Source organism: Haliotis cracherodii, unplaced genomic scaffold (assembly GCF_022045235.1).
Source record: "Haliotis cracherodii isolate W230 unplaced genomic scaffold, xgHalCrac1.p SCAF_6, whole genome shotgun sequence".
Classification (NCBI taxonomy): domain Eukaryota; kingdom Metazoa; phylum Mollusca; class Gastropoda; order Lepetellida; family Haliotidae; genus Haliotis; species Haliotis cracherodii.
This window is the reverse complement of record NW_027266319.1, coordinates 53759671-53773936: the sequence shown is the minus strand read 5'-3', so window position 1 is coordinate 53773936 and position 14266 is coordinate 53759671. Positions and strand designations below refer to the sequence as shown.

The following is a 14266-nucleotide window of genomic DNA, read 5'->3' as shown; positions in this document are numbered from 1 at the left end:
CTAAGTCTGGGTTAAACCACGGACGTCGACAGTCGTAGTGTTACGATCGCTTTGTGAAACGGGGCCCAGGGTCCTGTTCCCGTGAGTATTGTTTTACGCCGCTTTTAGAAATATTCCAGCAATATCACAGCGGTGGACACCAGAAATGGGCTTCACACATTGTACCCATGTGGGGAATCGAACCTGGGTCTTCGGCGTGACGAGCGAACGCTTAAACCACCAGGCTATCCCACCGCCCACTCTTAGTGGAATAATGATACCATCTCCCAGTTAAACACGCAAATGACTCGAGGCGTGTATAACTATTATATTACAAATATACTAGCATCTGCCAGATAAATGAATATTTCCCAGCCGAGACAATCGATATAGACAACGCTAGGTACAGAATGCATTAATGAACACTACATTATACGTGCATGGTGCGTTCTCAGCGGAACAGCCGTGACAGTTATGTTCAAACTAAAGTACTTACACCAGTCAGTGGTGGGACGCCAATAGACAAGCTGAAAGCGTGGTCGCTGGTGCTAAGACCGGGAAGGTTCGTGATGGAGAAATGCAAGGTGTGACTATATATTTTTGGATATTCAGTTTTAATATCTGTGTCCGTCTGGCGTCAGCTGCGTCTCTTCGCGTGACCTGTGGGTCCCAGGCAATGGAGTTGGAGTTGGACAAGAGCTATTTCCCTGGGCTTCATGGGCAGTACTTGACCATGAGAGATGGAGGGTGTGCGGCCACGGACACACCCACCCATGTGTTTATTACTGTGCCGCTCGATGGGTGTGGCACTCAGGTCAAGGTGAGTTTTTTTTCTCTTTTGAATAGACTAAGTCATCATCATCATCATCATCATCATCATCATCATCATCATCATCATAATCATCACTATCATCATCATCATCATCATCACCATCTTCTTCAGCATTATCACTATCATCATCATCATCATCATCACTATCATCATCATCACCATCTTCTTCAGCATTATCACTATCATCATCATCATCATCATCACCTTCTTCCTCCTCATCACTCTTATCACCTTTATCCCCACATCCACCAATCATCTTTATCATTATATAATTTTGTATCAACGTCGTCATTATGTCAGACATATAACTTTGTTCGTCGTAACAGGTATAAGTAAGTTGAGATAACGCAACACGCAAATACAGATATCAGTCTACACCTTTGATTGCCGTGTATTCTCCCCAGGGAGCTGAGGATATAAATTGAATGTTGTTACAATGGTAATGACATGTCATGGCATTTGGGAATGAGTCATGTTCTATGGGAGTGAGTGAGTTAAAATATATGGTCACATATGCAACATTTCAGGTATATCATGACTGGGAAAAATTACATATTAATAATATCTAAACACCTATCGACGATGAACAGTACAATAACAGGAATATCACAAAGATGTACACATAGTTACATGTTCTATGGCTTAATGCGTCATCCCCATCTTCATCTTCGCCACCATAAACCATATGTTTCAACAACGTCTTGACCAAGGTATCAACACCTGGCATTAAACTGAGACATTAAAATAGGGGACAATGAATTAGTTCAGATGTCATCGTAATGTCTATGCTTTCATTAAAGCTTCAACCTAACTTTGAAATAAAACCATCATTAGTCGGATGACTATTCTCATATTCGTAACACATGTCTCTACTTGCCATTGCAACACGTGCCAGATTGGTCGTTACAGTTAGTATACGACTGACATGATATATATACGGAGGCAGGGATGGGAAATACGACCATATAGCATATCACGCACCCAGCTGTGCCGCATAAAGACTAGATGACATACGCTTACTGCCTGCATTCTAAGTACCGTAGCCTTGCTCCAAGGCTGTACTGAAAGTGAGTGAGTATGGTTTTACGCCGCTTTTAGCAATAGTCCAGCAATATCACGGCGGGGGACACCAGAAATGGGCTTCCCACATTGTGCCCATGTCGGGAATCGGAGCCGGGTCTTCGACGTGAGAAACTAACGCTTTAACCACTAGGCTACCCGACCGCCCCTCTGTAATGAAAGAATATCCCTGGGTAAGTCTAGATATGTTGACAGTACTCTACACAGGGAATTGTGGCATGAATATCGTAGTTTTGTATTGCATATTTATTTTTAACCACATGATAAATATCTGGTACACGGTGTATGTATGAATATGGCATAAACGGCGGAGAATGGAAATATCCCTGGGTAAGTCTAGATATGTTGACAGTACAATCTCCAGGACTCCAGTCTCTTATAGGGCCAACTTGTTCTAATCATTTACATAATCTAGAACTTATGATTTAAAAATAATAATTATTGCCTTAGAGACTTGTGCAAGTCTATAAGTGCCGCGTCAACTCTGGATGGACTTCGGAACGGGTCGGCATGAGATGAAATGTAGATTAATCATGTTAGAATATTTCTGTTATATATGTACGGCGTATGTGATATGTGCAATCATACGGAACGTGCGAGGTCGTGTGTAACAGGTGTCCCTTGATCAGATGTGACATATTTACATTCGTTTAGAATAAACATTGTTTCATTTGTCTGATAACATGACATTGCGTATCGGTTTTAAGTTGACAATTGACGAAAAATTCATCCATTCTCCGCCGTTTATGCCATATTCATACATACACCGTGTGGGTCCCAGTACCAGATATTTATCATGTGGTTAGACTTTAAAATAAATATGCAATACAAAACTACGATATTCATGCCACAATTCCCTGTGTAGAGTTGCCTCCCTTAGACGTGCCAGAAACCGGAGTTTGTGGGTTAGAGTCCCAGATTCGCACTGATTGCGTTTGTAGGTTTGTCAGCACCATTCCCGTGCTCATCAAAGTCGTACAAGTCTTACTCATGAATCACTTCGGGCTTCACTCCCACGGCGTGAAATAACTGAGACACTGCTTCCCTGATCAAAACATTAAATGTCCTCCATCACTATCACTGTCCGAATACATCCAATTAACCTACACCATCACTTACTGAATATACACCCACAAGCTATACCATTACTTACTGAATATAACCCCACAAGCTACACCATCACTTACTGAATATACACCCACCAGCTATACCATCACTTACTGAATATAACCCCACAAGCTATACCATCACTTACTGAATATAACCCCACAAGCTATACCATCACTTATTGAATATAACCCCACAAGCTATACCATCACTTACTGAATATAACCCCACAAGCTATACCATCACTTACTGAATATAACCCCACAAGCTATACCATCACTTACTGAATATAACCCCACAAGCTATACCATCACTTATTGAATATAACCCCACAAGCTATACCAACACTTACCGAATATAACCCCACCAGCTATACCATCATTTACTGAATATAACCCCACCAGCTATACCATCATTTACTGAATATAACCCCACCAGCTATACCATCATTTACTGAATATAACCCCACCAGCTATACCACCACTTACTGAATATAATCCCACCAGCTATACCATCATTTACTGAATATAACCCCACAAGCTATACCACCACTTACTGAATATAACCCCACAAGCTATACCAACACTTACCGAATATAACCCCACCAGCTATACCATCATTTACTGAATATAACCCCACGAGCTATACCACCACTTACTGAATATAACCCCACAAGCTATACCATCACTTACTGAATATAACCCCAGAAGCTATACCATCACTTATTGAATATAACCCCTCCAGCTATACCACCACTTATTGAATATAGCCCCACAAGCTATACCATCACTTACTGAAAATAACCCCACAAGCTATACCATCACTTATTGAATATAACCCCTCCAGCTATACCACCACTTATTGAATATAGCCCCACAAGCTATACCATCACTTATTGAATATAACCCCTCCAGCTATACCACCACTTATTGAATATAGCCCCACAAGCTATACCATCACTTATTGAATATAACCCCTCCAGCTATACCACCACTTATTGAATATAACCCCACAAGCTATACCATCACTTATTGAATATATCCCCACATGCTATACCACCACTTACTGAATATAACCCCACAAGCTATACCATTACTTACTGAATATAACCCCACAAGCTATACCACCACTTACTGAATATAACCCCACACGCTATACCATCACTTACTGAATATAACCCCACCAGCTATACCACCACTTACTGAATATAACCCCACAAGCTATACCATCATTTACTGAATATAACCCCACAAGCTATACCATCATTTACTGAATATAACCCCACAAGCTATACCACCACTTATTGAATATAACCCCACAAGCTATACCATTACTTACTGCATATAACCCCACAAGCTATACCATTACTTACTGAATATAACCCCACCAGCTATACCACCACTTACTGAATATAACCCCACAAGCTATACCACCACTTACTGAATATAACCCCACAAGCTATACCATCACTTATTGAGTATAATCCCACAAGCTATACCATCACTTACTGAATATAACCCAACCAGCTAAACCATCACTTACTGAATATAACCCCACAAGCTATACCATTAATTACTGAATATAACCCCACAAGCTATACCATCACTTACTGAAAATAACCCCACAAGCTATACCACCACTTACTGAATATAACCCCACAAGCTATACCATCACTTACTGAATATAACCCCACCAGCTATACCACCACTTACTGAATATAACCCCACAAGCTATACCATCACTTACTGAATATAACCCAACCAGCTAAACCACCACTTACTGAATATAACCCCACAAGCTATACCACCACTTACTGAATAAAACCCCACCAGCTATACCATCACTTACTGAAAATAACCCCACAAGCTATACCACCACTTACTGAATATAACCCCACAAGCTATACCATCACTTATTGAATATAACCCCACAAGCTATACCACCACTTACTGAATATAACCCCACCAGCTATACCACCACTTACTGAATATAACCCCACAAGCTATACCACTACTTACTGAATATAACCCCACAAGCTATACCATTACTTACTGAAAATAACCCCACAAGCTATACCATCACTTACTGAATATACACCCACTAGCTATCCCATAACTTACTGAATATAACCCCAGAAGCTATACCACCACTTACTGAATATAACCCCACAAGCTATACCATCATTTACTGAATATAACCCCACAAGCTATCCCATAACTTACTGAATATAACCCCACAAGCTATACCACCACTTACTGAATATAACCCCACAAGCTATACCACCACTTACTGAATATAACCCCACCAGCTATACCACCACTTACTGAATATAACCCCACAAGCTATACCATCACTTACTGAATATAACCCCACAAGCTATACCATCACTTACTGAATATAACCCCACCAGCTATACCATCACTTACTGAATATAACCCCACCAGCTATACCACCACTTACTGAATATAACCCCACAAGCTATACCATAACTTACTGAATATCTATGTTAGGAAGTCGCTGATGCGTTTGTCTAGTATTTTTCAATATCTATGTCAGGAAGTCGGTGACGCGTTTGTCTAGTATTTTTCAATATCTATGTCAGGAAGTTGGTGATGCGTTTGTCTAGTATTTCCCAATATCTATGTTAGGAAGTCGGTGATGCGTTTGTCTAGTATTTTTCAATATCTATGTTAGGAAGTCGGTGATGCGTTTGTCTAGTGTTTTTCAATATCTATGTTAGGAAGTCGGTGATGCGTTTGTCTAGTATTTCTCAGTATATATGTCAGGAAGTCGGTGATGCGTCTATCTGGTATTTCTCAATATCAATGTCAGGAAGTCGGTGATGCGTTTGTCTAGTATTTCTCAGTATATATGTCAGGAAGTCGGTGATGCGTTTGTCTGGTATTTCTCAATATGTATTTCAGGAAGTCGGTGATGCGTTTGTCTGGTATTTCTCAATATGTATGTCAGGAAGCCGGTGATGCGTTTGTCTAGTATTTCACAATATCTACGTCAGGAAGTCGGTGATGCGTCTATCTGGTATTTCTCAATATATACATGTATGTCAGGAAGTCGATGATGCGTTTGTCTAGTATTTCTCAATATCAATGTCAGGAAGTCGGTGATGCGTTTGTCTAGTATTTCCCGATATGTATGTCAGGAAGTCGGTGATGCGTTTGTCTAGTATTTCTCAATATCAATGTCAGGAAGTCGGTGATGCGTTTGTCTAGTATTTCCCGATATGTATGTCAGGAAGTCGGTGATGCGTTTGTCTAGTATTTCTCGATATGTATGTCAGGAAGTCGGTGATGCGTCTATCTGGTATTTCTCAATATCAATGTCAGGAAGTCGGTGATGCGTTTGTCTAGTATTTCCCAATATGTATCTCAGGAAGTCGGTGATGCGGCTGTCTAGTATTTCTCAGTATATATGTTAGGAAGTCGGTGATGCGTCTATCTAGTATTTCCCAATATGTATCTCAGGAAGTCGATGATGCGTTTGTCTAGTATTTCTCAATATATATGTCAGGAAGTCGGTGATGCGTCTGTCTAGTATTTCTCTTTTTGTACGGCAGAAAATCGGGGATGCGTTTGTCTATGAGAATCAGGTGTTGTCGCACACGGTGCCGGGAAAGGGGCTGGTGACGAGGGTGAGGGACGTCAACATCACGGTCCGCTGCTACTACAGTAACAACATCACGGCGAGAAACTTCTACGTTGTTGACAGCGGCGAGCTCCACTTCACTGACCACAATCAAGGAGCCTACCAGATCAGGTATGCGGTTCATTCGCGGAGGTCTGGCACTGGTTCAGTTCGTTCAGACAACATCCACTTATTCATTATATAATGCACGAGAGGTAAGGGCGTTCAGTTTACAAATATTGTATCCCTTCCTCGTTTCGGAATTACTCGGTAGAATATACCGAGTATTATATACAACTAAATATCGGTGTAATACCTGAATAAATTTCTACCTACCCGTGAAGGGTTTGTCTTCAGCAACCCATGCTTGTCGTGAAAGGCGACTAACGGGATTTGGTGGTCAGGCTCGGTGACTTGGTTGATGCATGTCATCGTATCTCAGTCATGTACTCCGATACTCGTTGTGTCATTCACTGGATTTTCTGATTCAGATTCAGATTATTTACAGATCACCATCAATACTGGTCGCCGAAATATTGCAATAAACAATATACAAAGGAACATCCGAACCTATATGTTTTGCCCCCAAAAAATCTATATTCTATGTCATAGAAAATATCGATTATCTATTTCAGCATAGACCTTATCCACAACGGAAACAGTTACAACCCCAGCAACTCCGTTGAGCCCGGCGAGGAGCTGTCAATCAAACTGTCTCTCCATAGCAACGATTCGCACTTGCAGGTGTTCGCCAGAAGCTGCAAGGCCACGCCCACAGACGAAACAGACCAACGTGAACAATACCTTATTTTAGACAATGGGTACGGCATTGTGGCATTGTTTCATAAAAGAGATAATGTTATCGATGAGACAAACCAATCTGATAATTTTAGTATCACGATCCGATAAATATGCAAATGAAAATACGCATCAGAACAACTTTGGATGTACGGTTAGCTTGATCAATCGTTACATGTTTAATGTACTAAGGTTTATTGTATGTATCTGTCTAAAGTGACAATGAACAGGTTGAAACCGGATTTAATACTCATTTATCCCACGAACTTGCTTGTCAGAATTTTGTGCGGACAAGCCAACATTATACCAATCATCAGATATATATGCTCACTTCCAAAATGTGTTTGTTTGTTTGTTCTTTAACGCCGCACTCAGCAATATTCCAGCTAAATGACGGCGGTCTGTAAATAATCATGTCTGGACCATATAATACAGTGAGTGAGTGAGTTAAACTTAACGTCACATCGGCAATATTTCAGCCATATCGAGACGAGACAAAACTTGACATTAATAACATATATCTAAACTGTATAAAATTCTATCGCCGAAGGCCAGTGTAATAACTAGAATATCACAGATTTGCGTAAAACTAGTTTGAGAGCATGTAAAAATAGATAACTAACTAACTAACTAACCATTCAGCAACACAATATAAATCGAAACGGGCTATAGATCTCTACCAACTGAAGGTGAGTGAGTGAGTGAGTGAGTGAGTTTTACGCCGCTTTTAGCAACATTCCAGCAATATCACGGCGGGGGACACCAGAAATGGGCTTCACACATTGTACCCATGTCGGGAATCGAACCCGGGTCTTCGGCGTGACGAGCGAACGCTTTAACCACCAGGCTACCCGACCGCCCCTACCAACTGAAGGTACATCACCAACCCTGGGACCATAAGGACTTAAAGTACTTTTGCTACCTGCATGGACCCCAGCCGGATTTACATCATCCCTTCAGTTGTTGCAATTGGCGATTGCTGACAAATTTACCCAAAATTAAAATAACACATATGCTACGATTAAAAACGTGGCAGAAATAAATGTGCTTTGAAAGACGTGGTCTTACATACCCTCTCAGATATAATACAGTGATTGACATCATGAGCATCGATCCACGCAATTGGGATACGATGACATGCATCGGCCAAGTCCGCGAGCCTGACCACCCGATCCCGTTAGCCGCCTCTTACGACAAGCATAGTCGCCTTTTACGTAGTGCTTCCTGGTGGTGATACTTGAATCAGGTGAGCAGGTTTCTCTTTCTTAATGGTGTTTTGTTGTCTAGTGTTACGACGGCGACGATCGTTGCTCATAATATCAATCACTGGGTTGTGTCCTTCATAGTCCCCTTACCTATTCCAACCCGGATCCTCACGGGTGCTCACTTCCAAAAGAAACGCACACCCTGACATTTTTATGTTAAAACGAATAGGTAATAAATAGTTCATACTTTCGGGTGTGCGTTTCTTTTGAAAGTGAGTATATATATTAACTTGCTAACATGCTGAATAGCATGTGAAATCTCCTTTATAAGGTGATCCAGTCGTAAAATGGATATTCATAACATGTTTGTAAAGTTATTTGTCTTACAGGTGCGCCACCGAATCGACCTTGACCTTCAAAGACGTCAGTCACATGGCAGAGGAGACCTTGACCTTAGAGACGTTCAAGTTCGTGAACAGTTCCAGCATGGTGTACTTCCACTGCGAGGTGTTGGTGTGTAACGCGTCCGACCCCGAGTCTAGATGTCACCACGGTTGTCTGGCCCCGGGGAGGGGGAGGAGGGACGCTGGAGGGAGGGTCCGGAGGAACTCCGATAGGAAGAGTCTCCGAGCCGACGTTTACCTCGCATCTCACCACCTCACTGCAGGGCCAGTGGGAATAAATGGACATGAGGCCTCAAAGCGGACAAAAAAATCGGGTATGTACAATCGATATTTGGACCCGTGAAGATCCGGGGTAGATTAGATCTTCATCAACCCATACTTGCCGTAAAAGAGCGACTATGCTTTTCGAAAGAGGCGACTAACGGGATCGCGTGGTCAGGCTCGCTGACTTGGTTGAAGCATGTCATCGATCCCAATTGCGTGGATAGATGCTCATGATATCAATCGCTGGATTGTCTGGTCCCGACTCGATTATTTACAAACCGTTGTCATATAGCTGGAACATTGCTGAATGCGGCGTAAAACAACAAACCAACCAATAGATACTAATCGATTAAAACATGGTTAATTAGAGCGAGCCATGCTTACCGCCGCATTCAACGATAAGCCAGCTCTCACGACGGCCTTGACATTAATCGAGGCTTATTCAGACAAACCAGTGGTTGATAGCTCGAACACTATTTTATAATGCCAGCCCACTGTGACGCCATGTCGCATTTTAACATGAATACCCTACTCAGTACAGTGACTCCAAGCCGACCTGTCCTTATTTAGCCCCTAATTCCGAGCGAAGGTGGTCGCATATGGTTGAAGGGAAATATAGAGCAATAACGTCCTTTTGGTATGACGCGGCCAGGGATCGAACCCCTGACCTTCCGCTCTCAGGGCACACGCTCTATCTATTAGACCACGAAGGCAGTCGCATATGGTTGAAGGGAAATATGGAGTAATAACGTCCTTTGGGTATGACGCGGCCAAGGATCGAACCCCTGACCCTCCGCTCTCAGGGCACACGCTCTATCTATTAGACCACGAAGGCGGTCGCATATGGTTGAAGGGAAATATGAAGCAATAACGTCCTTTTGGTATGACGCGGCCAGGGATCGAACCCCTGACCCTCCGCTCTCAGGGCACACGCTCTATCTATTAGACCACGAAGGCGGTCGCATATGGTTGAAGGGAATTATGAAGCAATAACGTCCTTTTGGTATGACGCGGCCAGGGATCGAACCCCTGACCCACTGCTCTTAGGGCACACGCTCTATCTATTAGACCACGAAGGCGGTCGCATATGGTTGAAGGGAAATATGGAGCAATAAATTGTTTCAAGATAAAGTATTTCTAAACTGCATTGCTTGGTGGATTTCAGCACACCTCATCTCTACATTAAACATAGACCTTCTGGTCTCCAAAAGTCTGGTTTTATAAAATATATTATATATCATCTGGTCTCCCCAAGACTGAATCTGTTTGTATGAAACTTTAGGTTGGTTGGTTTGTTGGTTTGTTGTTTAACGCCGCACTCAGCAATATTCCAGCTATATGACGGCTGTAAAATAATCGAGTCTGGACCAGACAATCCAGTGATTGATATCATGAGCATCGATCCACGCAATTGGGATCGATGGCATGGATCAACCAAGTCAGCGAGCCTGACCACCCGATCCCGTTAGTCGCCTTTTACGACAAGCATAGTCACCTTTTATGGCAAGCATGGGTTGCTGAAGACCTATTCTACCCCGGAATCTTCACGGGTCCCAAACATGTATAACTTTCTTTAACAATAGTGAAGACGATTTAGACTTTCAGATATATGGTTAAACCTGTACAAGTAAATTTTCAATAAAACATACATTTGGTATGTGTGCGCTAGTCCAGACTATTGCCGATTTTATAGTGCTAGCCCACTAATACCCCGTTCACATGCACAACATTTACTAACGTAAGTAATTTTACACACGTGTAACTATACATACCTGCGTATGTGTAAAATTACAATGCGTTCAAACGAAAAGCATCTTAGGTGTGTAAATAAAGCATTGAAATTGTGTAAGGCACACATATTCGTCAGTCTGTTAAAAAAACAGGTTGTTTTCCAATCAAAGTTGAATGAGAAGAGAGTTACTTCACCGAAAAAATTTGCGTGAAGCAACATGTGTTTGATTTAATTTGTACACAAAGTTTTGACTCCTTGAAACCAAAAGAAAACACCGTCTGCTCAACTTAGTATATATCCATAAAAGTTGGCAACTGTTGACAATTTGTTTGGTGTTGGCAAAAGAACAGATATTAATTAGATCGTCCTCTTACGTTGCAACATATACACATAGTGCAAATTTACATTTACATTTGCACCTGTTTCAGACATGATGCAAATGTGCTCCTGGTGTAAATATACACACGAGTAAAAACGTTCACATGACAAGCATACTCACGTATGTATTTCTACACACGTATGCACACACATGTATAGAGGCGCATGTGAACGGGGTATAAGACACCATGCCAGTTAATCCGACAGATTAGCCACATTCGTCACCACTCGACCATTTCCGTAACCTGCAAGAAGACTCGTCCCCCTATCGATGACTGTATGTGCGAAAATACGACAAACCAATCAGAATGGGCGTATGATTTCGAGTCAAATAATCCCTCATAAATAATTTTTGATGTTACATATGACTTGCATCTAAAAAAATACCCAAGACACATTTAAATGTGTTCAATCATACTGTATAATTCCGCACGTCCCGATGTGCAGCTGAAATTATATAATATATGGGGAAATATATGTGAACCATTACGCAACGAGTTGACAATTGTTTTAGGTATGCCCGTTTGCGCTAAGACGGAACCCAGTCGCAAAAATGGCCATGAGAGGGGCACGAGTCGCTATTCGGCTTGTCCCGGAATAACACGAGTTGGTCACGAATGAGATTAGCCAAACTGATATGAACAAATCAGGTGTTCTTTAACTTCTTTTCAGTAGTATATACCGTATTATTTATTTACATGTATTATATGCACGCTTTTTGTGGTCACCAGATAGCCATAACCACAAAGCCTCGAACCCAGAGACGGTGCGTGCTGCTGTGACTGCTGGGCTAGCTCTCCTGGGCGTGGTCCTCATCATGATCACGGTCGCTATCTCCATCGTTGTCAAGAGCGACGACGAAGACGTGGATGTCAAGGATGAAGCTAGAGAAAAACTTTTAGATGGAGATGAATAGTATTGCATTATTAAACATTGATGATTTTTCATATTTTGTGGGTTTTTTAATAGTTAAAATTAAAATTTGCACAGTCGATGGCTTAGTATTAAATGTAAGTGACTTTGGTTAACGCCGCTTTGAGTGAGTGAGTTGGGTTTAACGCCTCTTTTAACAGTATTCCAGTTATATCGCGGCGTGTCAGCTTAATGTGGGAGGAAAGCCCGAAGTGATGCAGGTCTCAGACGTTTACCACTTCGGTGAAACCCACGAGCACGGGTATGGCGCTGACAAACCTTGAAACATAATCGGGGCGAACCGGGATTCGAACCCACAATCATAGGTTTCTGGCGTGCCCCCAAGGGACGCAACTCTGCACAGCGAATCGCGGCGCCTTAGACGACTGGGCTACCCGTGCCCCAATGCCGCTTTGAACAGTATTTCAGTTACATAGAGTCAGTTTGGTTAAATACTCGGTTGAACAGTATTCCAGTTGTATCGCGGCGTGTCAGCTTAATGTGGCACCGCGAAGTGATGCAGGTCTTGGACGTTTACCACTTCGGTGAAAGCCACGAGCACGGGTATGGTGCTGACAAACCTAACAACACCATGATAGGTTTGTGGCGTGCCCAAGGGACGCAACTCTGCACCGAATTGGGTCATCTGGAGGTGAGTGGATCACATTGTTGAGTGAGTGAGTTGGGTTTAACGCCGCTTTTAACAGTATTCCAGTTATATCACGGCGTGTCAGCTTCATGTGGGAGGAAAGCCCGAAGTGATGCAGGACTCAGACGTTTACCACTTCGGTGAAACCCACGAGCACGGGTATGGTGCTGACAAACCTAGAAACAAAGTCGGGGCGAACCGGGATTCGAACCCACAATCATAGGTTTCTGGCGTGCCTAAGGGCCGCCACACTGCGCCTTGGTATGTGTGTGTGTGTGTGTGTGTGTGAAGATTGCGAATTAATTAACAGTTTACCAGTTAATTTGTTACGTTTGACAAACTGTCGACAAGAAATAGAAACGGTTTCTATTCTCATCATATTTTAGCCAACATTTTAGAGTTTTCAACCTCAAGTTTGGCATGTGAATAACTGTCAGACATATTTTGGTCTCTTACAACCAATGAAATACCGCGTAGACTTCACGTGATTGTTACTTACGTGTGCCACAAAATGGCGTCGGCATTTGAGAGACATGTAGAGGAACTAAGCAGCAATATACAACACAGATTTGTCGTGTTAAAAATAAAGTTGGCAAGACCTTTTGAGTTCATCCATAAAAGATCTGTTCAATGAAATCATTTAATCCTTCGTTTTTAAAAGAAATAGAACCAAATTGGAATGCTTAATTCCAGACTGGCGTTATAAGACTTGAATATTTGTGAATATAGCATTACATGACAAACATAAAAGGGTGGTGAAAATTAAAAATTACACATTATTCAGGACAATTCAGCTTATCATATCACACGTTTCATAATCATCTAGACCGCCTCCGTGGTCTAGTGGTCGAGCGTCCGCCCGGAGAGCGGTAGGTCCGGGGTTCGATCCCCAACCGCGTCATACCAAAAGACGTTAAAAGATGGTACTTGTTGTTACCCTGTCTGGCGCTCGGCATTCAGGGGCTAAAACAAGGACTGGTCGGCTCGGAGTCAGTATACTGTGTCTGAGTGGGGTATTCATGTTTAACTGCGGCATATGGTATCTCAGTAAGACTAATACAAGCAGCCACACAAACACACGTGCATGCACGGCGCTATATAAGTGCAATAATCTTGGACGCGACGTTAAACCGCATTTCATCCACCTCACATTATCATCTATCATTTGGGAGTCAATACATTTTACCAATCGCGTAACAATAACGGGCACGAGAAGGGCACGAGTCGCTATTCGGTTTGTCCCGGAATAACACGAGTTGGTCACGAATGGCATCAACCAAGTTA

The 14266-nt window shown here is 42.3% G+C and overlaps 1 protein-coding gene across 1 annotated transcript; it reads left to right on the top strand.

Moving 5' to 3' along the window:
- The first annotated feature begins 427 nt into the window (after positions 1-427).
- Positions 428-12337, top strand: LOC139445878 (ZP domain-containing protein-like). Its single transcript, XM_071227114.1, has 5 exons — positions 428-799; positions 6573-6772; positions 7276-7461; positions 9033-9361; positions 12153-12337. The coding sequence occupies exons 1-5, from the start codon at positions 557-559 to the stop codon at positions 12335-12337; spliced, it is 1143 nt and encodes a 380-aa protein (XP_071083215.1). The 5' UTR covers positions 428-556.
- Positions 12338-14266: the final 1929 nt, after the last annotated feature.